The sequence below is a fragment of the Malania oleifera genome, chromosome 11 (assembly GCF_029873635.1).
Source record: "Malania oleifera isolate guangnan ecotype guangnan chromosome 11, ASM2987363v1, whole genome shotgun sequence".
NCBI lineage: Eukaryota > Viridiplantae > Streptophyta > Magnoliopsida > Santalales > Ximeniaceae > Malania > Malania oleifera.
Genome location: NC_080427.1, coordinates 34767263 through 34790773, shown reverse-complemented (window position 1 = coordinate 34790773; position 23511 = coordinate 34767263). Strand labels below are relative to the sequence as shown.

Here is a 23511-nt window from a genome sequence, read left to right as displayed (position 1 = left end):
AGATTTATTTCTTCAAAAGGAATTTAACAACATGGCAGTAAGCGGTTACAGATGCATTTAACTTGGGCAAATTCCATGTTCAGGTACCCTCATATCAGAGTATAGATTGAAGACATGGCTAAGATCAACGTTAAATAAATGCAACAGGGGCAGATCCCATGTCGAGTTCCAGTGGGGCCAGTTTAGGTGCTTTCCTATCATAAGTAAAAATTGAAAACATGATAGATAAAAGTGATTGGGGTATATATCAGGCTGAGTTTCAAGAGAGCCAATTTAGGGGCATTAACATTGGATTTGGAATTTGAAAGCTGGTTCAGATCAAAGATTGGGTTGTTGATTATAGGCACGTTGGATAAAGAAAGTTGACGCAACATTTTACATTTCATGCATTTCCATTGCATACAAAAAAAAAGGGAAAAGAATGCATACATTTCATATCATGCAACATGCATACATATCCCCATGTTCTAGTATCATATCAAACAGCTTGTGTGCATCCCCGCATTCTAGCATCATAAGTAGCAACATGCATACATCACATAGCATCATTCGTTCACACTTGTCTTATCATCCTTGGCTAAGCAATCCATGTCTCACTAAAAAATTGGGGCAACTGACCTAGGTACAAATTGATCCATTTACTCTGAGACTAAGCAACTGGCCCAGTTCTTAGTCAAGTCATCCACTCCAAAGTTGGGGCAATTGACCCTAGTCCAAATTTTAGCATCCACTTTGAAATTGGGGCACTAGCCTTTAAGAATTTAAGAATTTCATATACTATTGAGACAAGCTGCGGTCCCAATATCATATATATACTTTACATTAAAACATAGTCACCTATGCAATTCCAGTATTTTCACAATCTCATTCATGCATACTTTCATTCATACTGTGGTAAAAACCGACTCGTAACCTCTCAGTTTTACCCTTTTCTTATACTTGGCCCGGTATCTAATCGGCACCTATTTTCTGTAAATTTTGATAACCACTAGGAACCTTAGTCCCCATAGTTCATATACATGCATCTCAAATCAGTATAAATTCAATTCATATTATACATCACACTTATTTGGTCAATTATACATTTCATATAAACTAGTTCGTAAAATGTCATTTTTGCTACTACTAAGAGTTTCAAGCATCTCCTACTTTAATTTTAGTGCAAATAAAGTAGTTTAAGAAATTTGGAGATCATATGCCAAAAACCCCATTTTTGCCAAAATCGTAAAATGGTGAAAACGGTAAGAATTGGCATTTATACCCGGTAAAACTCTGCAAATAAGTAGTCAATAAGTACATATAATCATAAGCTATGTATCCTATGGTTTCTTTTTCTAAAAATACTGATGTAAACAAATCCCCTTACCTTTGTCCCGAAAATTGAAACACGAGCTTATTGATTCAAAACTACGACACGAGATCCTCAAAACCTAAAAACTGAAAAACAATACTTCAATATTATTCAATCTATTACAGATCTACCGAAACAAAAATGAATTCAGATCCTTACCTCAATTTTAGGGAAAATCCCGAAAATCTTCAAAACGACGATCGGATTCGCGATAACTGTAGAGTTTCCTCCCCTGATCCATGTAGAAACCTCTGATCGTCAAAATGGATGACGAACAGTGAAGGGTCATAGAGAGAGAGAGAGAGAGAGAGAGAGAGAGAGAACTTTTGGGTTTTCTTACCCCTTAAGCAACCAAAAATGATATTTATAGAGCCTTTGACCGAGTCAAACTTATTGACAAAGCGGCACCTTCGTCGATGAACCACCTGGACTGTTCGTAGACGAAGCTCTTCCTTCGTCGACGAACCCCATCCGGATACTTTCTTAGTTTGCTCGATATTTCTTCGTCGACGATGCTCTGAATTTCGGCGACGAAGAACTGAAGGGACTTCATCGACGAATATACTGGCTTCGTCTACGAACCCTGTTAAAATTACCTTTTTACCCTTTTCTTATTTATTTTCCTTATTTGTGAGTTCGGGTCTCTACACATGGTGACCCTAGTACCATAGTAAATGATGACTCGTACCAAGATGAACCCAAGTACCATAGTAAATGATGACTCGTACCGGGATGAACCCGAGTATCATAATAAATGATGACTCATACCGGGATGAACACGAGTAGCATAGTAAATGATGACTCATATCGGGGGTGAACCCAAGTACCATAGTAAATGATGACTCGTATCGAGATGGACCCGAGTACTATAGTAGATTGGGAAAAATCGTACCGGGCATGGAGACCCAAGTACCATAGAAAATAGGGAAAACTCGTATCGGGTATAGTGACCCTGGTACCATAGTAAATGATGACTCGTGTCAGGACGAACCCGAGTACCACATAGTAAATGATGAATCGTACCGAGATGAACTCGAGTACCATAGTAAATGATGACTCGTATCGGGATGGACCCAAGTACCATAGTAAATTGAGAAAACTCATACCGGGCATGGAGACCTGAGTATCATAGCAAATAGGGAAAACTTATACCGGGCATAGTGACCCTAGTACCATAGCAAATGAGGAAAATTCTAAAAAAAATCATTTGAATGTTGGAGACATGTTTTGGTTTTCAAAGACCTGTGCCCCAACCTCTTGGGTGGACGAAAAAATTTTGGGGGAAGGAATTAATTGGTCCTGAATAGCTTGCCTTAGTTTCAAAGTGGTCATTCTGTGTTTGGGGTCAGTTGCCCCAGTTTCAAAGTGTGTCACTCGGTGCTGGGGTCAGATGCCCCAGTTTCAAAGATTATCATTCTACACCTAGGGTCAACTACCCCAGTTTCAAAGAATGTCATTCTATGTCTAGATCAATTGCCCCAGTTTCAGACATTAGCAAGAAGAGAATGGCTCAGTATAGGATGCAAAAGGATTATTCAACCACTTATTCACCAGGACAAGTATGAATGAATGGTTCTCTATTACTATATGTATGCATGTTACTACTTGTGATGCTAGAAGGCAGAGATATATGCATGTTGCATGAGACAATGTGTATGCAATTTGTATTTTCTTTTCTATGCAATGCATGTCGATGCATGAACTTTCTTCTTCCAACGTGCCTATAATCAACAATCTCAACTCTGACTTTGGCCACTTTAAATTCCAATCCCATATAAGGGTCCTTGAATTGACTTGTTAAAGATTCAACCAGTCATTTGCCCCAGTTACATTCTTGACCAAGCTTTTAACTTCTACTCTGATGTGAAGATACAGGGACTGGCTATGGTAAGGATCAAATCAAAATTTGCCCCAGTTGTCACTGATCGTGGCCAAGCTTTCATCCTCTAACTTCCACTCTTACGCGAAAGCACTGGAACTAGCTATAATGAAGCTCATCACAAAATTTTCCCCAGTTACATGCATCTGTAACTGCTCCTGACCATGTTTTAGAATTCTACTCTGATGTGAAGGTACCAAGACTGGCTACAGTGAAGCTCAGCCCGAAATTTACCCCAATTACATGCATCTATAACTACTAATCTCTGAATTAGATCCTAATGAGCTTTGCGGGATACTTCTTTGACTATCCAATTATCTTTTAGAGTTTTTGGAGGACAAGAGGGGTTTTATGGATGAGTAATCATGCATTTTGAACATCAATTTACAAAGTCAAAATGTCATGTGCACAAAATAGATGTTTCACCATATTCATGCTATTTTGAAAGGAAAATTTTATACCAGTATTTGAAAGTCATATGACATTGATGTTAATCTATCGAGCTGAATGACTGACTCTCTCCTTTTTTCGATTATCCCAGTTTTATCGAAGGAAACACTTCCCCTCCTTTTGTCTTTCACTGGGAAACCAATGTTGCTTTCCTGTTCTATCTTTTGTCCATAATTTGGTGTAGCTTGACCCCTGTTTTGATCTCGAGATGGACTTTGGGACTCGAGATGAAACGTAGGACTAAGGATACGGGTTCTCAAAAAAATAAGGAAACTAAGGCTCAAAATTTCCTTCCCCAAATCATATCTTCCGTCCTAGTTTGTGGTGAAGCATTTGCAATGTATTGACCGAACTTATCGTTTGAACAAGCTACCTACGCACCTTTTCAGGATCAGGTCATTGCGTAGTTCAGACTCAACATTAAGTCTGAGAATTCATCTGAGACAACAATGCATACTAATCTGGTCAGAACTTTCATTTGGACCATAGTGTAGGCTTGGGGATAAAGGTCAATGAAGAAATAGGTATGATAAGGATCAAATTTTGCTGATATTATCAAAGGTAATCATTGGTCAAGGATCACATGTGATGTATATCCCCTTATCTTTCCTTATTTCTTTTTCTATCTTTTTCTTCTTTTTTCGCATCGTTTCTTTCATTATCTTCTCATGAAGGAATCTCGGCTCTATTTTAGTTTGAACCCCATTTGGGACCAAACCCTTTTAAAATTGAAGCAGTGTGGGGGTGTGATCATTTGACAGGTTAAACAAGAAATTGAATAGTTTGGGCTCAACGGGGATAACAAAGGGTTTTTCATTTCTCAATCCTCTTTCTAGGTAGCAAAAAAATAGTCTGTCATCATTTTAGGTAGTCAATTATTGTTTCATATAATTTGTCATACTCCTGAAATCCCAAACCCAGTTTAATTTTGGAAAATGACTTTTTAGAAGAAATGGTTTGTCATTTAGGCTCAATGGGTTTAACAAATGGCAAATCAATACTTGGTTTTTTATAGGAAAATTGGTCAGTCAAGGATGATCGTTCGTCATTTGATCAAAACAAAAGCAATGAACATCTTAAACTTATGGAACAATCAACACCATTTCATGCTTTTTGACGCGTGAATTCATAGGATGAGAAAATTTGTTTCATCTTTTTTATCCTTCCTTTCCTGACTTGAATTTTTCAAAAATTAACATCATTTTCTGGCTTATGAATACTAGTATTATTGTTTTCCCTATTCCTGCATGAAACAAGAGCACACAAATTCTTGGCAATTGAACTCATGATGCAAATGATATATGAAAATACATAACTTCATTTCATTGAAAGGAACGAAATTCTTTGAGATAGAAATGTCACAGGATTACAAAGGGGGAATGAAAATGGAAATAAAGAAGACAAAAGCACCATATGACGTGGACGAGACAGTCAAATTTCTGCCAATTTGTATTTATGCTCTGATGGCAAAAGGGTAATTCATTCAAGCCACATTTGATATATTCCTCCACCTATCCCTGGCTCCCAGATTTTCTCACAGCATGTTAACCACTTCCTTCCCCGTGATTGGGTAGAGGATCACTCTGAATTCCAGACTATTTATCATCAAAATGCAACCACCCTACATCTCTCAATGTTTTTACCTTGTGTTTGAATGCCTAGCAACGCTCGATGGTGTGCCCAGGAGCATTGGCATGATATGCGCACTGAGCATTTGGGTCATACCAATACGGGAAAGGTGGTAAGACAGGAGTCCCCGGAATAGTTGAAACCATGTTATATTCAATTGAGAAAATAAGTCTGAATAAGTTATAGGAAAGGGGTCTATCTTCCTAATATTCCTCTAGGCACCCCTTTCCTGTGTTCGGTCCATTGGTTAGGTGGGCATAGGCCTAGGAGGAACAAACTGAGGCCTTGTTCCTTCCTGTGCAATCTGATTAATGGTGGGTCCAAAAACAAAATTCTTCTTAGGCCGCCGATTTTTGCCTCCGTGATGATAATGCCCCTGAACCATTTGATCTTCCTCATCTTTCTTCCTACATGTTCATTTCTTGTTTGATTCGATCTCGATGCTATTGCTTTTGACCTGACCTACCTTGATGTCAGCCTTGATCCTTCCTTCGGCTACCATGATGTCTATGAAATCGTGGGCAGTTTCTCCCAGGAGATGCCTATGGTAGGGGTCTTTTAGTACTCACAAACAACGTGATGGCTTCCAGGTCACCTACCGGGGGGTTTACTTGAACCGCCACATCCCTCCATTTGTAGACGTATTCTCTAAAGGTCTCAATGGGCTTCTTCTCCATCTCTAGCAGGGCCATCCGATCTAACACCATCTCTAGCAAGGCCATCCGATCTGACACCATCTCCATAACATGACAATATTGAGCTACAACAGCATTAGCAAGATCTCCCTATGTGCGAATCTGCGCTCTATCTTGGTGGATATACCACCTGACCGCCATACCCATTAGACTACTTTGAAAACAATGCATCATTAACCTTTTGTCATCAAAGTAAGTTGCCATTGCCTAACAGTATAGTCACAGATGGGTTTGAGGACATTGGGTCTCGTCAAACTTTTCAAACTCTGGCACCTTGAACTTTGGGGGAAGCACTACCTTGGGCACCAAATAGAGGTCTGCGAGGTTGACAGAGTTGGACGCATAGGTCCCTTCAATAGGTCTTAATCGTTCTTCGAGTTTATCGTAGCGGTACTCAACTGCATATTTGCTTGCGCCTACCCCCGTAGTCATTACCGGAGGTACTCCAACTCCTAGTACTAGCACAGCTGGGATAAATGTGGCCATATTCGGTGGTGGGCCCTCTAGGATAACTAGCGGTGGTCCGGATGCTTGCCCACAGACCAATGTGAAACCTGAAGCGTGGATACGATCCATTTCAGCTTCATTATCCTACTTCTACACTATCTTTTCCTTGTCTAATAGCAAACCTAATATCCTTTTTATCTGACTACTCAACTCCTCCTGTCCTTACTCTATGCCCAGGACCTGGCTTTCTAATTGTTCTGCCATGACTTTCGCCTTTCTTTAGGTATTGTAAGGATGGGTAGAGGTGGGCTCAATATTGGAATTCTGATCTTGAGTTCGTCCTGATTTTATAGGAAATCGAAATGTGATTACTGACCCATTAGAGATGAAATCTTATGCATGGATGCATGCAATACAGCCTAAATAATCATTTAGCCAATGTCCCGAGAGAACCTCATCTATTAACGATCTCGGGAATGATCCATTTTCCCCTTGCAGGGTACTTTGGGAAATAAAATTTGACTTTCTATATATGAATTGGGTCTTTTCTGATACGAATGCTTAAATGGATGCAAGATGTATACAACACAAAGCATTTTCCAAACATATGTACAAAATACATGGATTACAATCATATGGAGAATGATGTAGCTTTTGTCCCAACCCCAAGGGTAGGTATATATACAAGGTTTTCTGCGGCTCTATCTTAAACAAAGGATTTTAGATAAACAATGTGTGGTTAAGCTCTAACCCTATAAAAAAGGTTCCCAGATTGAGACTTCATCCTCCCTCACAGAGGTCCGGACAAAGTTCGCACTGAGTGGAGTGGTTCGCGGGTCCCCATAAGCTCCGCCACATAGGGACTGACACTATTACACTCATTTCTAATCCTAGCAAGGAAACCCCGGGTATAAAGCTGTGAAATTGTGCGAATCTTAAGCTTGATCCCCTACCCTACATCCATCAATTCATTATTTACAATTAAACACATGTTTTATTCAAACAAATCATGTAAACAAGTAATCACATGTCTTTTTCCATCAACCATGGCAACAAGATATTCGCAAGCAAATAGATGTTTAATCAAGGTATTCACAATTAATTGTATGCTTATTCAGTCAATAAAGTCATCACCATCAGAGCCAAGTATTTACTTATTCACTTATACTTACTGTGGTTATTTGCAAAGAACCTGCAAACAAATAAACATATGAATAATATATACAAAATGGGAATGAGTAATCAAGAAGGCTTATTATATTTGAATTTCAGGATAATCCTCCATTAATCATCGGCTCAACTCTCAAGCATTCACAGTGGAGTCCTCAAACTGTCACGATGTTTTAGACCCGTCAAACACGCATGGGTGTTGTAATAACCTGAACTCAAAAAAAGTAAAAGAAAATAAATAAAAGGAAAAAGGAAAAATAAAAGAAAGGGAAAATAAATTTAAAATCTAAGATTTGCTCACTCGGGACCTCTTCATCAACGAGGGACTGAACTTCGTCAACAATCTCTAGAAGAACACTCGTCGACGAAGACAGGATATTCGTCGACGAGGTTTGCTATTCTTCCTCTTTTAAATCTTCTTTCTTCCCTTATTCTTTATTTATCTATCTCATTTACTATTTTTCCTAATTATTTAATCGTTATAATTTTTCGGATTGTTATAGTTTGGATCGAATAATTCGTAACTAATGATGGATAATCCGTCATTCTCATCCTTAAAATAATTTTTTTTAACATCCAATAAACAATTTATTTTATAACACAATAACTGAAGTTAATTTTAAAATTAAAATTTGGTAATATATTAAACATTTAATAACCAATTACAAAATTATAATTTTTTATTTTATTTTTCACAACATGAATTTAGAGATTTTTATTTTGATCACAAGAAAACTAAGTATTTAGGTTTGACTTTGAATATAGACATAATGTAAACTTAGAAACAAATATAGTAGTGCGAAGAGTTAAGAGGGTGAGATTAGACCTTAACTAATAGAGCTTATGCTAATAGGTTTGATGTCTAATAAGCGTCAATATATAACTCATTTAGAAGCAAATAAAAAAAATTTTAATTGTATTTGCCTTATTTAGTGTGTGAATAGATTATTATCAATTTAATCGGGTCAGATTCTACTTGGATTAACAAATTTTTATCCATTTTCGTCACTTCACTCATTAGAAACGTGATTGACGGCCTAGATCGATCTGGCTAAAATCTATCGTCGACTTGTGTCCATGAGATCGTTGCCCCGCCACCATCAAAATTCCTTTTCGTCCATTTCCTCAACCCTCCTCACTCACTGAGTCACTCCCTTCTCCGTCTGGTTCAGTCGCACACATACCTTCAGAGAGAAAGAGAGAGAGAGAGAGAGAGAGAGAAAGAGATCATGGAGACCAAGCCAAGTGAAATCGGCAGTTCGAAGATGTTCGGAGGGTACAACAAAAGATACAAGCATTTCAGCCCGACTTTGGGATGCTCCATGACTTTCCACATCTACTTCCCCCCTTCACCTTCCCCTTCCCCCAAATTCCCTGTAAGTTCTTTATCATTCTTCATTTTCTTACGTGCTCTCTTCTCGTTTCCCATCTCCCCCGCAAAATATCGAATTTAGGGGTTTACTGGGGTTTTATCTTCATCCTATTTAGCGTTTATGGACTATTGGTTTATAATTCATGCAGTTTTTGAGCAATATTGTGTTTGTGGATCATGAATGGTTGAATTCATGTTAATGTGCTGTTAGCGGTATCGAGATCATTGTTTGCGTGAATTAACGTGTGGCCCAAGTCATGGCCAACTTTTGGCAACCTGATTGGTATTGTTCTTTGAAATTATAAGGTGTGAATTCCGGTCTTATCCAAGGGGGGGTGAATTAGGTATTTTTAAAATTAAGTCTTTCAAGTTCTAATTATGAAAACTATCAATTACAAACTTGCAAGTTACTTAACAACTAACTCAATGTTTCTCAATTAATCAATTTAATGTGTGTATTTATCAAGCATATAATTTTACCCAATTACTCACAAATGTACCAAATGTTCAATACATACACAATAGGCAGATCATTTCAATGCAAGCAGAAATTAAAAAGAGTTAAGGGAAGAGAGATGCAAACTCATTTTTTACGAGGTTCAGCCTACCTCAGCCTACGTCCTCGTCTTGAGTAATCCATTCAAGGATTCCACTAAAAATTCGCTCCTTTAACTGGGACGGAGCTTCCCTTACAATATGTTGCTTACAAGAGGCGTAGCTTCCTCCTCAACCTCGGTTCACAGCCCAAACTGTTATATAAAATAATGAATACAATTTTTGCAATAACTCAAAATACTTCTAGCCAACGTAGTGAGTACAAGATAAATCCTAACACATAATCATATGATAAAACATGAAACTCAATATGTATGTCACAATATGATCTATATATGAAGAATGAGATGCTTCACAAATCTACCATTTAATCAATATTTTCCCAAAATTAATTTTTATAAATAAATACTTTGAAAAACTTAGGGTTTGATTTTAGAGTACTTTATGCAAGAATGTAAAATAAGATCCCTTGTAAAAATGGTCTTGAATAACACGTAGATCTAAGTTCTTGCTATCAAGTAATTTATAAAATTTAAATCTTTGAATAAAAAATGTGTCTTTGAATATTACAAAGATTTAAACACTATTTTTCAAGTACCTTTTGCACTAATAATGTTAATCTTTTGAATAAAAAATATAACTTTAAGTGTCACAAGGATTCAAGTTTTAGGATACTATTCCCAAAAGATTTTTCAAATAAATAATTATAGGAAAATAGGTTTCTTGCTCCAAATAAGATTTTTAGATAAACAAATAATGGATAAGACGACCGTTTAATAAAAGATTGAATACTCAATAAAATATTTTTCCAAACCTTAAGATCAAACCTAAATTAGCAAAAGTTGTGCGTGTATTCACTTGGATCTTGAAGATGCGAATGCTCAGACAAATATGAATTCTTTGGAGTGCAGGCAAAAGTTCTTAGTCAAGAATCAAAGCTCTCAAAAGTATGCCAAAGATTGATGCAATATGTTTAAGGCTCTCAAGAGATAGGCAAAAAGTATTCTTTTAGGGTTTAAGGTTAGTGTATATAAGCAATCTCACCATCTAAACAATTTCTGACCGTTAGATCATTTAAAATATTTTATTTACGTTCGTGTCCGCGCTGAAACACCGCTCTGCGCCGTGACCTTCGTCGATGAATGGGTACATTCGTCGACGAGGCCATGAGTTCGTCGACGAGAGCATTGTCTAAACTTTTTGAGCTCTCGGTATATTTTTGTCGACGAGACAACACTATTCATTGCCGAATGACCTTCATACATTCATCAACAAGGCCATGTGGTTCATCGACGAGACCTCTAAAATTTGCCTCTAAAAATTCTTTCAACCTAGAACTAATGTAAATGAATCTTTCATGAAATGCAGGAGGCCTAAAGTCATTCTAGTGAATGTTTGAGCTTCAAATTATATCATATGATATATGTAAATACATTCAATTCTGAATGCTCATTCCCATTGAAGATCTTGAACTTGAAGCTTGTTTTTTCATCCTTTTATTCCTCTAGTTCCATGGATTAAGTCAAGTGATATGTACTTTAAGTTCTTCATGGCTTCCATACAAGCTTACCGTTCGTGCATTTTAAATCATGATCTTGTTCACAAACTCAATTGCACAGGTCAAATACCAAGTGATTTGTCATTATCAAAATAGGATTGGACTCATAGAGTCAACACAAGGAATTCAATGTCAACAATTTTCTATATAGTTTGCCTGCTTTTGTAGCTAAATTGATAAAAATAGCCTATTTTTGCGAAGTTTTTAACTAGATTTTCCTTCTGAAATTGAAAGCAAATCATGTTGGCTCTTGTTTTTCTCTAATGTCTGCAGGGAAAAATTCTATGGTTGTTTTATAATTTAATTAGAAGGTGATGTCAACGGAATGAGGAAAATTATCAAAATTTCTTGTATTTATTTGATGAGTTTGTTTATAAAAGGGGCTTTAATGTTCTGTTCCCTCCCATTCCAGTAAATTTAATCTGTTTTTCCACCTTGCATATTAAGTTTGGTGTTTTGCATTTTAGGTTTCATACGAAGTATGGAATTGGCTGGCATTATATTTGTAGCTCACTTTTTTTTTTGGCCCCCATCCAATATTGTGTATGTTCATTATCATACAAGACACTGGAAAATGTTATGAAACTTGTGAAGCTAATAGTAATTATCCGCCTTATATTTAATGATTTTTCTAGTTGCAGGATGTCTAGCCTACTACATTTAGTTGCTTTGTGGAAGCTACCGTCACCTAAAACATATATACATGAACACCCATACACATACCCGACACCACATAGACAGATAGCTCCTTTTCTTAAGAAACAATTGGTAGCAATGAAAGTGATATCAATAAAACATGATCAGCTCCATTTAGTACTCAAGCTTTACTACCTGATTTATTCTAAGATGTGATTTTAATTTTTAATAAAAAACTTATCAATATACTATGGCTATCCACCGCAATAGTGCTGCCACTATTGTGCTGACAACATTGTTCCTCCTCTTCTATTATCACTCCTCACCAGTCACCACCACCTGCTACTGTTGTGGTACTGCATGCATGTGCATCATGTCTAGTGTCAGTCGTTTAAAGCTAAAGATGTTATCTTGTTGGAAGGTTCTACATCCTATGCCAACACATCATGTAATTTGTTGAGGTTCAGTTATTCTCGTAAGTTTCCTTTCTCTGCATTGCATGATAATTTTATTGATATTTTGTATTTCAAATGTTCATCTGAATCGTTATAATTATTTCTTTTCTGAATATTTACCATGTATGCATTTTAAAAATTCTTTCCCTCGCCTTTTGCAACTCTTTGTAAATTCTTTCTACATGGTGATTCTCATCTAAATTTTGAACTTTGAAGTGTAAAAGTTCACATATGAAATTGATTGCCAGTTTCAAATTTACTTCATCAGTTATTGATAAAGTAATCAATCATTGAGGGGCATCAGCCATGAGAGCTTTTATTAGTAAGGAAAGAAGGTTGATTTTCTCCTTCTTCTTTGTCTTTGCCTTTGCCTTTGCCTTTTTTTTCGGAAGTATTAACTGAAGATCATAATAGGTAACTTGTTCAGACATTTATGTATCAATTTTCTTGCTTCTGGATATTGATGTATTTATTTGTTTATAGAACTTATAAATTTGAGAACTGTTAGTTCATCTATAATTTATGAATTTATAAGCAGGTACTTTACTGGCTTTCTGGTCTTACCTGCACGGATGAAAATTTTATTTCTAAATCAGGAGCTCAGCGTGTAGCTTCAGATGAAGGCGTTGCTTTAGTTGCCCCTGACACATCTCCAAGTAATTCAGCTACCTTTTTGAACTTATTTTTAACATGATTTTACTGCATATCAATACCTTAAATTGGTTTGATCTAATTTTTTGGGTTCTTTATTATGTAACTTTTATTTTTATTTTTCTTTTCCTCTTCTTCCTTTTTATTTTTTTTGAGAGTTATGTGATATGCAGAGCACGTGAACTAATTTATGGGCTAAAAAGGACCATATAAAGCCAAGAAAATGCTCTTTCCAGTTTCCATACATTTGATGCCTTCTAAAATCTGGATTCAAGTTTGTTGATAGATCTACTACAAATTCAAAATTTTTTCCCATCTTGGAAGCATCAAAACTCGAAGAACCTCCAAGTGTCAGGATCAGACGAATCTTTGATCTGTACTGACACATCAGAAATTAAATTGAATGGTCTTATTTTCTGATGCAGCCTTGATATTTCCTGGCACAGCTCCACACATTTTGGACACAGCCCCAGCACTTATTGCCATGGCCTGGCACATTTTTTGTTTTCTTCTTGCATTTTGTTGCTAGATTACTACTTGTTCTTGGACTAATATGTTTTTTGCTCCCTTTGCAAGTTTTTTTTTTTTTTTTTCTTCTGATGGGGTTATTGGACTTTTCATTGTTGTTACTTTTATGATTATGTTATGAATCTGTGGTACTTTTATGTCTCTGTGGCATGAAATTCTCTAATATGAATGTAGGCAATGAATGTAGATGAAATATATTTGTAGATTGTGCATGAAGAATACCTACAGTTTTGATCGTATATTTATTTACTTCAACATTTGACATCTAAAAGGAAAAATCAATACAAATCTTGCCTGAATATTTATTCTTAAAATTAATTTACTGAGGTGTCTTTTTGAAGTGCCGTATCCTAGTTTTATGAAAACCATCATTTGCTTTTTTATCAATACCGTGTCATGTCCATGTTACGTGTTGGTGTTGGTGCTTCTTATCTTCCCATCAGAATCACTTCAATTTTTTTCCCAGTTTCAAATTATTGAAGCAGTCTTTGAAATTGAAAATCAAACATTTTGGCTATTTATGACTATATATATGGATAGATATTGACAAGATGTGGTACTACATTGAAGAGAGGTATGACTATATTTATTTGTTTCATTTAACAGTAATATTTTTGCAAAAGCCTTCTTATTGAGGCAACAATGAACCTGCACCTTTGAGGAACTAGAGTTTGACATAAGGAAACTTGTATGTTGTGTATTGTGTTAAAACCTGGTGCTCTCTTGCTGTTCCTGCGATAGTGCTATATAAAATTTACAGATCTGAACCTTTTGTAGGATGAAAACACTGCAATTCAAGTTACCAGAAATGGGCCTGATTATTATTCAGATTTGGGTCTTGGATTTGTTAGGTTATAAAGAGGTGTCCATGAATGAGATTCTTTGTTCCATTCATGTAATAATGTTATATGTAACTAAACTTGATTACTTTGCAATTTTAAAGTGTTACATGAATACTGAAGGAAACATAAAACAATGGTTTTATTCACTTCAACCTATGAATAGGCAGGGAGTTCAGTCAGGGGAATGAAATAAAAGCCACTGGAATTTTCCTTCTTCCTTTCCCTTGAAAGTTTTGGTGAATGGCAATAGAAGTGTTCATTCTCTCTCTCTCTCTCTCTCTCTCTCTCTCTCTCTCTCTCTCTCTCACACACACACACACACATGTTGTGGAATCTTTTTTTTCATGGAAAGAAAAAAGAAATTGTGCTGCTGAAATGAGGGAAGGGAAATTTTTTGTTATAAGAAAAAAAATTTCTTTCTTTTTGTCTTCTGTTCTTGGTGAGATTGGCATATTGGTTGGATCATTGCATGGTAAATGGATTTGGTTTGGGTTCAGTCAACATATCTGGTTTATCTGTTTGTGAATAGATCCTTAGGCTTGAAATGTTGCAGGCACTAGACAAGTCTGGGCCTTTCTTAGCAATTAGTAAATATACCAGGTGGTTCGCAGTTCTTATTTATTCACCATTGAGTTTTGACATTAGTGCTTGAAGCAATGAAATTTCGTTACTTTGTATTCTTCAATATGACAAATTAGAATGACACAGCAAATGCCTAGTATTTCTTTATGGTTTCAGGTGATACTTTGAAAGTTTTCCATTGCACAAACTATTCATTTTTATATGCTCTGTCCTTACCTGTATTATACGGGGTTGATCTGGTTGCTAGGCAGTTGCTTTCAATCATTATTGAACTGCCATTTTACTTGGAACCAAGATTTTTGGGTGTTTTTTTGGTTCTCTGAAACCAATGTCTTAAAAGGCTAAATCAAGGCTCATTTCAAGACAAGGCATGCCTAAAATGTCTGAAGGCTTATTCTAAAATACCAAATTTCAAAAAAAGGCCAAGCATTACACACTGAGGCGCATGCATTGGTATAGAAGGCATGCCTTTTGTGCCTTTAGTTGAGGCTTCTGCATTTTGAGTATATGTCTGTGTGAGTCTCAAGTTAGAGTTGGCCAGAAAAATTTAAAATGTATATACAAGTAATTTTGTAACATAAGTGATGCAGGAGCAGCATCAAGGTTCTGCAGCCGTGGAGAAATTAGAAGAGAGGAAGGAAGGGGAAGGGAGGAGAGAGGAGATACTAGGGGGGAACTCACGTTCAATTCAATTCAATTTCATCAACAACTGCCTACATCATGGCTTTCACACACTATTTATAAGAAAGCCTCTAAACATATGAAATTACACACATTGCCCTAGAACTACATTACATTACAAACATACCCCTACAATACACAATTACTACAAACAAGCCCCCGACATAAATAATCCTAATACAAGCAACTACATATATATACTTAAACAACTAAATAACTAAGCACATTTGGTTTTTGGACCCCAATAAACCATTCACTCAATTTTTTGACATAGGCCTCCTAATTGGGTCAAAATGATCCATCCAAATAGCCGCTTCTTGTCCTACATCAACAAGTTAACCTCAAAAACTCTTTATCCTCAACCTTTCCAAAATAATTTGAGTTGCATCTTAGGTCTTGAAAATAATTTGAACTTGGTAATGTTAAAAGTATCTCTTGGCATGATTTACTCATTGTACTAAAGTTAGTTTTTTTTTTTTTGAATGGCCAACAAATAATTCACCAATTATAAGTATTTTTTTTTACATTTTATTTGTAGTTTTCTTAATTTTTTCTTTATATTTACATATGTTTATCTAGAATTAAATTCTCAAAAGGCTTATGCCCCAGCGCCTTATGGCTTACGCCTTGTCTTTCAAAGGTTAAAATGTCTTGCCTTACGCCTTTGTCTTTAAAAACTTGCTTTGAAACAATAACGGGAATGAGGAAATTTTAAGAAAATGGTTCACTTCCTTAAGGCACTTTCTTTTTCTTTTCCTCGTCCCTTCCAAAACCAGTTCAAGGTTAATCTCTTGTTATGGTAGTAAATAAAATAAATGCAACGCCAATTGCATAAGGCTCCTATGGCATATTAAAGTTTGGGGAGAGCATGATGTACACAGCCTTGGAGAGGCTGTTTTTGTGACTTGAACTTGTGTTCAACACCCTTACCATTGAGCCAGGGCGTGCCTTCTTGTTCCTGAGTAAAGGTTGGGAAGGATAATAATAATAATAATAATAAAGTAAATAATCCATAACTTCATGAAACTAAATTGTGCAGATGGACAGGAAAATATTTTAGTGTGGAAATAAACATAATTTGTTTCTTACTCATGTTATTATAAAATTAATATATTTTTTAAAACTTCCTTGTATTAGTAGTTATGGTACTAGGAGCTGTGTTATTGACTTTCTCTTTTCTGAAAATTTTCTGTAGGAGGATTGAATGTGGAAGGAGAAGCAGACAGCTGGGACTTTGGTGTAGGTTAGTGGCACATATTAATCCATTGTTTATGACATGAAAATTTTATCACTACTTGGAATCTGAGCATTTATTTTTTTGTGGCCTTAATTCCATTTTTTTTTTATGTGTTGCTTGTGATATTGTTTTAATGACTCTGGAGTGCAGGGGCCATATCAATGCATTTCTGCAATAATTTATATGCGACATTGCCATTTTAAAAAAAATAATGCATTAGTGTTCCTATTAAGGTATAAGCTTACACAACCATGATCTATTTCTGAGCTGCAAGTGGTGTGCATGTCATGAATCACCTCCTCTTACTCTTCTAAATAAAGAAGTGTGGGTTCTATATTACACTAGTATGGTACAATTGAATATTGTTCAGTGTGCCTTGTCTATGTGAATGCTAGTGCAATGCCTTTATTGTTGAGGATATAATACAAGAAAACTTTTTGATAAGTATAGGATCTTCTAGTCAAAAAGCAGGCAGCATACAAAATATGAAAGGTATGGATCTCTTTGATCCATTATATGTATAATCCAGAACTCAAAAATCATTATGATTCTAACTCCATTATCGGATGAAATCCGAAGAAACAAGTACCTATTATAGAGGTAAAATGCACCGTCTTTCGTAAATTTTATCTCACTAGCTGCTTTAGAAAGTAGCAGCGTTAGTGCTTTATAAACAGCATAGAAAGTGTTTTTCTTGTGCAATTGTCAAGCTTTGATGCCCCTACCCATTCCAATCCAATTTTGGAGTATGGCACCCATACATTACAACCCTGGGTGCTAGGGAAAAGGATTAAGAGGTGAATAAAGCACTCTTGTGGACTATGAAATTGCTGGTTGTTCTGTTCATATGGATCGTGATTGATGTGGCTAGCGTTTCCTTTTATCTTATATGGGAGTTGTTGAAGGTGTTTATAAAAAATATAAATTATAAAAAATTTGATTGAAAGTCTCTTGATTTGTCATTCAATGGTAAAGGGCTTTTGGCTGCACGTAGCTCAACATTACTTGGAATAAGATATTTTGTTTTTCTGGTTTATTTTTCCCAAGCAAATGCCATGTGTGAATCTAAGATTATGAGGTTCAAAGTTTTTTAAAGCTGCCTCCTGTAAATTTTATTTATAGAGTTTCAAAGCTATTAAGGTATATGTTACTACCCAGTGGGCAGTTTTTCTTTTTCCTCTTCCAATTAGATCCTCCAAAGATTATTTCTTGACCAAATAGAAGATAAGCAGTAACCTGATAATCAAATTCATCTCTTGCAATGTTATTGGTGAAACTTCGAGGAGTGAACAAAACATCTGTAATTTTTTTGGTTTTGCAATGTAAACATTTACAGTATGTTCATGGGCACAGTATGATTCAACATATTGATCTTTCCTGGTTAACTGCATTGAGTGTCATGCTTATGATAAATTAAAAATTGAGCGGCACAGCTGAATGCTGCCTGACAATGATCTTTCTGTCCTTTGGTTCCTCTCTGTTGGTGATTACTATTATGTTTATGATCACAAAAATATTTAACTTGAATTCCAATTATTTTCTCGTTTGTTGTTAGAGTTTTATGATCACACTTTGTAAATCTCTAACTGATACTTGTGCCGTTTTAAATAAACTCTGAAGAAGAATACTTCAAGGTGGTATTTCTAATTGGTTTTCTTATCTTTCTACATGATAAATTTTTTTTTTTTTTTGTGATGGCATATCCTTTGTCTGAACCTTTGCCTCAAAGCAGACAGTTTTGTCAGCTTTCTGATGTTTCTTAACCAGCATGAAAACTAAAACATCCAATATTTTTCATGAAATACAGAACGTGAGAGGTGCTTTAGGGTGCAGTTATTTTGTAGGCTTAGGACCTGATCAGTTAAATGTTCAGTTGCAGTTTTTTCTACTTGGAATGGGACATAAAATGTACACAAAATTCACATTTGGTTAAGTGTTTTCAAAAAACTATATTTATAAACATATCCAAAAACACCCTAAAAAAATTGTAGGTTTTTAGGAAATGATTTTAAGGTGTGTCTTTTATTTCCAGACTAAATTTTACAGATACAATGAAAACATGGATGTGGGAAACAACAATAACCCACTTTTTATTTATTATTATTATTTTATTAACATTTGCCTCTTAGATCAACCATAACCAAACGTAGTTCTATTGTTTTCATTTCTGGAAACAATTTCGAAAACAGCTAAGAAAACATGCTTTTGACTATATTTCATTTTCAAAAACAACAATATGGAAACTCATTTTTAGATCATGACCAAACAAGCCTTAAGATTTGTAGAATTGGATTGGCTGAATACTATTGGATTGGACTAGATTGGAGGATAATTGTCCTTTCCAGTCTGCATCTATAATGGTTAGTATAGCAAATAGGTGATAAAATGGAATATTTTCTTTAATTTTGTTTTTATTCCCTTTAGGAAGGTGGACGAGCCAGCTCTAGCCCATGACCCTGTGAGGGGGCTAGGAAGCCTCCTCCTAGTCGGTCCTATCCTAAAGTTGTGGTGTACCAAACAGAGGCTAGGAGTGCTTAACCAAGCCTAGCCCATGAAAAAACCTGATCCTTATGTCTCCAGGTCCACTTTCTAAAGCAACTGTAGGTTTTGACATTAGAAAGATTGTTGCATTGCTGCTGCTTAAATAATATAGAAACTAGAAAGGGTTTTTCTTTCTTGCTTGTCATGCCTTGTTAGGAATGAGCTTACTGTTTTGAGCTATTGATGACTTGTTTTCAACCAGGTGCTGGATTTTATCTTAATGCTACACAAGAGAAGTGGAAGAACTGGCGTATGTATGATTATGTCGTCAAGGAATTGCCAAAACTTTTGGACGAAAATTTTTCACAACTTAATACATCACAGGCATCTATATTTGGCCATTCCATGGGCGGGCATGGGGCTCTGACCATCTACTTGAAAAACCTTGACAAGTATAAGGTATTTGATAATAATACTAGACGTGCACCTTATGCTATCAACAATTTAAATGTCAGTGGATTTTGTGGTTTTAATTTACTGTATAGAAATCAGTTTTGTAGTCAATTTTGCTTTGTAGTTTTTTCCCGTATTGATTCTCTGGTATTTAGATGAAATTCCTGACAATTTTGAAAATTTTAGCAGTTTTAATTTAAAAGTTCAATGTATTGCATTGTGATTTTAATTCTTTCTCACTACAAATGTACTTTTAGTTCTTTTTGGTCATTGTTTTTTTTCCTTCCCCACCTCCCCTTGGTTTTTCAGTCAGTATCTGCATTTGCACCAATTGCCAATCCCATAAACTGTCCCTGGGGCCAGAAGGCTTTCACAAATTATCTAGGCAGTGATAAAGCTGATTGGGAGGTAACATATTTAAGAATTCAAATTATTTACTGTTTATATTGTCAATGTGCTTTAAGTATGATCAATATACTCCAAATATTGCAGGAATATGATGCCACTTGCCTTATTTTGAAGTTTAATGATGTGCATGCTACCATTCTAGTCGATCAGGTAGCGACTCAGGTGTCTTTCTTTTATGTAACTGACCAACCAAAAATTGGATTACTTGCGGTCTTGAAATTCTGTTTAAAAAACAAGGTTCCTTCTTTTGTTTGGAGAGCTGAGAAGTGTTTCCCAAAGCCTAAAAGCAATAAAAATACTAGATAATTTATGGGAGATAAGGTCTGCTTCAAGAAGTAATAAAACAGTATTGGTTTCTTGCGGATCATCCGTCCTTTGGCTTCTAACATTGAAAAGCATTTACCACTGGTAGTTTCCATCTTTGCTTTACAAAAAGGAATTGGTCCTTGTCAATAAAAATCAAACAGGATAGACCATCACTATTTAACATCTCATGAAGCAGTCTTTAATAATCCATTTTTAAAGGTTGTTCCTGTGCTTTTCTAATTTGCAGCTGTATTTGTGCAGGGGGAGGATGACAAGTTCTTGCATGATCAGCTGCTGCCACACAAGTTTGAGGAGGCATGCAGGAGTGTTAAAGCTCCACTCCTTTTGCAGTTGCAGCCTGGTTACGATCACTCCTACTATTTCATTGCCACCTTCATTGATGATCACATCCGCCACCATGCTCAAGCTCTTCGCCAGTAATTTATAAACTTTAAAAATCTTTTCTACTCTGGACTATATCCTATTACTGTGATTTTATCTTCGCATCAGTTTCCAAATCCTCTCCCCATTTTCCCCTCCTGAAAACCCATCTCTTATATGGAGCCTGGAGGTGAGATCGATGAGCTCCTACTCCAAGGCTTGTCCATGTTTTAGGTATTTGTTCATCAAGAAGGGTTCATTTAGACATGCCCTTGCAAATATGACAGTTCTTAAATGCGACATATATATGACATGGGTGCAACTTGTGGTGTACGAATGATGTTGCTTATGACAAGGGTTTGCTTGAAATCTTGCTGCCTCACTGTTTTGCTTTAAGTATCTTAACGCCTTTGCGAAGACGAGATAAATTATACAGAATTGTTTGACAACATGTACATTTGGTGGATATGGATGAAGCTCCATACTCTGTATTCTGTTTTGTTTAATTTACAGAAATTTGGATTTCAAGCTTCCATATATAGGTATATTTTGTGGGATTATTAGCTGGTCATGTTGATTTGAAGTTTGTTTTTTCTTTGTACCTCTGCTTTTTCTTCTTTTCTATATGAAGGGACTGCCAGTAGTTATTTGCTCTTAATGCTTATGCCTAAACCATGTTTTTAAATTTATAAATGAAATGAGAGAGAAAATGTCGCAGTTGAGTTTCCAACTCAATTGGCAGAGCATGGAAAACTCTGATTGAAGTTTTGCACGTTTAAAGAAAATCTTTCTTCGGTATGTTCTTTTTCTGTTCATGTTTTATAAGAAACGGTCGGGTCTAGTCCTTTGTAGTATTTGATTTGAAACTTTGTGAGTAGCATGCACTTGACTGCATAATTGATCACACCACCAAACTAATGGTATAAATCAAAAGATGAATTGAATCATATGTTTTCCTTTTTTTTTAGTTGCTCGGCAATTGATTAGTATAATAAATGTTCTTTTTGTTCTTTCACTACACGGCTAAGAATTTATGCCAAAGAATAATCTACTGGTGCAATGAAATATACTTGTTTGAGGGAAAGATAACGATGGAAACAATAGGTATGGAGACTAAAATTGCTTCATTGGATTGGGCATCGGAACTACAAACTGCATTTGTTAATGATAGTTTATAATGGGATTATGATGATTTATGATAATAATGAGATTTGGATCTTGGATTCTCAATAATTTCTCGTTGTTTCAAGATTGCAAATATTTATGATGACATACTTGTACTCTAAATTAGACTTGATCAATTTTTTACTAGCTCTGCTTATAACTCAAATGAGAGAGCATTTTTCCCCTAGTAGATTGAAGCATGCCCTGGGTCTAGGCTTTCTAAATACACTTTTGAAATTCCAACCCTCTTTTCATTTCAATGCTAGTTGAAACTAAAGAAAGCAGCAAGGCCGACTCACTAATGGGTATGCATATGCATTGGCACATAATTGAGTATCCAAATCTTGAATTCCTTTTTCATAAGTTAATGAGACTAGAAATCTCTCTCCCTTTCTATGTTTGGACATATAATATTTATCCAATCCTTCAGGTCACCAAAATTAAATTTTTTTCTTTTGAAAATCCTCACAGATTCTCCATGCTCTAAAGGAACTTGGCCAGAGACATTTGAAGGGTTCGCTTATTTGGCATGTCTATAATCTTCATGTGGAGATCATGGAGCATTTATTTTGGCATTGCATGTTCATCAGCTTAACTTCTATCTTATCATAATTTTGGCATTGCATTGCCAGAGACGTTTGTTTCCTGCTCTTCTCAAAAGTAGTTCTTGGCAAAGTAGTACCCATTATTTGGGATATTTTAGACAGATAAATTATAAATCGTATTGATTGGCTTCATTATATTGAAGCTATCTAGGCTTATGCTCATGAATATTGCTTATTGTTGTCTCATTCTTACTGCATTAATCACACTAACTATAGTTTTGATATGTAGAAATGGAATGAAATCAAAACGATGGCTACCATCATGAGTTTTTTACAAAAATATTAAGAAAAAGCACAAATGTAAGCGGGTGGAGGGAAATTAACGGAGTTTTTTCCTGTTTTATCCCTCATTTTTTTAAATATATTAAATAATATCTTTTTTGAAAAAATATTTCCCAGAATAATCCTAACGAACGTAATCTCGCTACTTGGAGTAGCGAGATTTGCTACGTGTCATTTCTATAAAAAAAATTATTTAATATATTTTTTAAAAAAAATGATAAATCGGGAAATAAATTATTCTGCATAATAAATTATTTCCTGATTTATTACGCAAAAGAATTTTTTTAAAATATATATTTTTATATTAAATATAAAGATAAATATATATATTTTTGAACAAATCTCAAAATTTTAATATATATATTTTTATATTTTTCACTAAATCTCAAAAATACTATCTTTTGTTTAAAATTTTAAATTAAAGCGATTCACATATTATTTTGATACCACAATTTAATTTTTAAAAGTTGCTAACAAATGATCCTAGTTTAAATGTCTTGTTGATAATTAGGCAGAATTATATTTAATAAATAATAAATTAATAAAATGTAAAGAGAATTATTTAGAGTTTGAAATGGTTTTTATTTACCGTCCCGCGACAAATCCCCAAAACCGTCACCGGTTTTCTCTCCTCTCTAGAACATCGTCCCCGATTTTTCTCCTTTCTCAGCCAAAAATCTAATTTTTTCCAATTTCTTATATTTATTATATTT

The 23511-nt window shown here is 35.3% G+C and overlaps 1 protein-coding gene across 1 annotated transcript; it reads left to right on the top strand.

Annotated features, from left to right (window-relative positions):
- The first annotated feature begins 8698 nt into the window (after positions 1-8698).
- Positions 8699-22691, top strand: LOC131167894 (S-formylglutathione hydrolase). The gene is made up of 8 exons (XM_058126954.1): positions 8699-8997; positions 12736-12853; positions 16677-16724; positions 19462-19658; positions 19962-20060; positions 20145-20210; positions 20628-20803; positions 22383-22691. The coding sequence occupies exons 1-8, from the start codon at positions 8851-8853 to the stop codon at positions 22396-22398; spliced, it is 867 nt and encodes a 288-aa protein (XP_057982937.1). The 5' UTR covers positions 8699-8850; the 3' UTR covers positions 22399-22691.
- Positions 22692-23511: the final 820 nt, after the last annotated feature.

Coding starts and splice junctions, on each gene's coding strand:
- LOC131167894 (XM_058126954.1), top strand. CDS start 8,851: ATGGAGACCAAGCCAAGTGAAATCGGCAGTTCGAAGATGTTCGGAGGG. Junction 19,659..19,961: donor AAAACCTTGACAAGTATAAG/GTATTTGATAAT, acceptor TTGGTTTTTCAG/TCAGTATCTGCATTTGCACC. Junction 20,211..20,627: donor CTACCATTCTAGTCGATCAG/GTAGCGACTCAG, acceptor GTATTTGTGCAG/GGGGAGGATGACAAGTTCTT.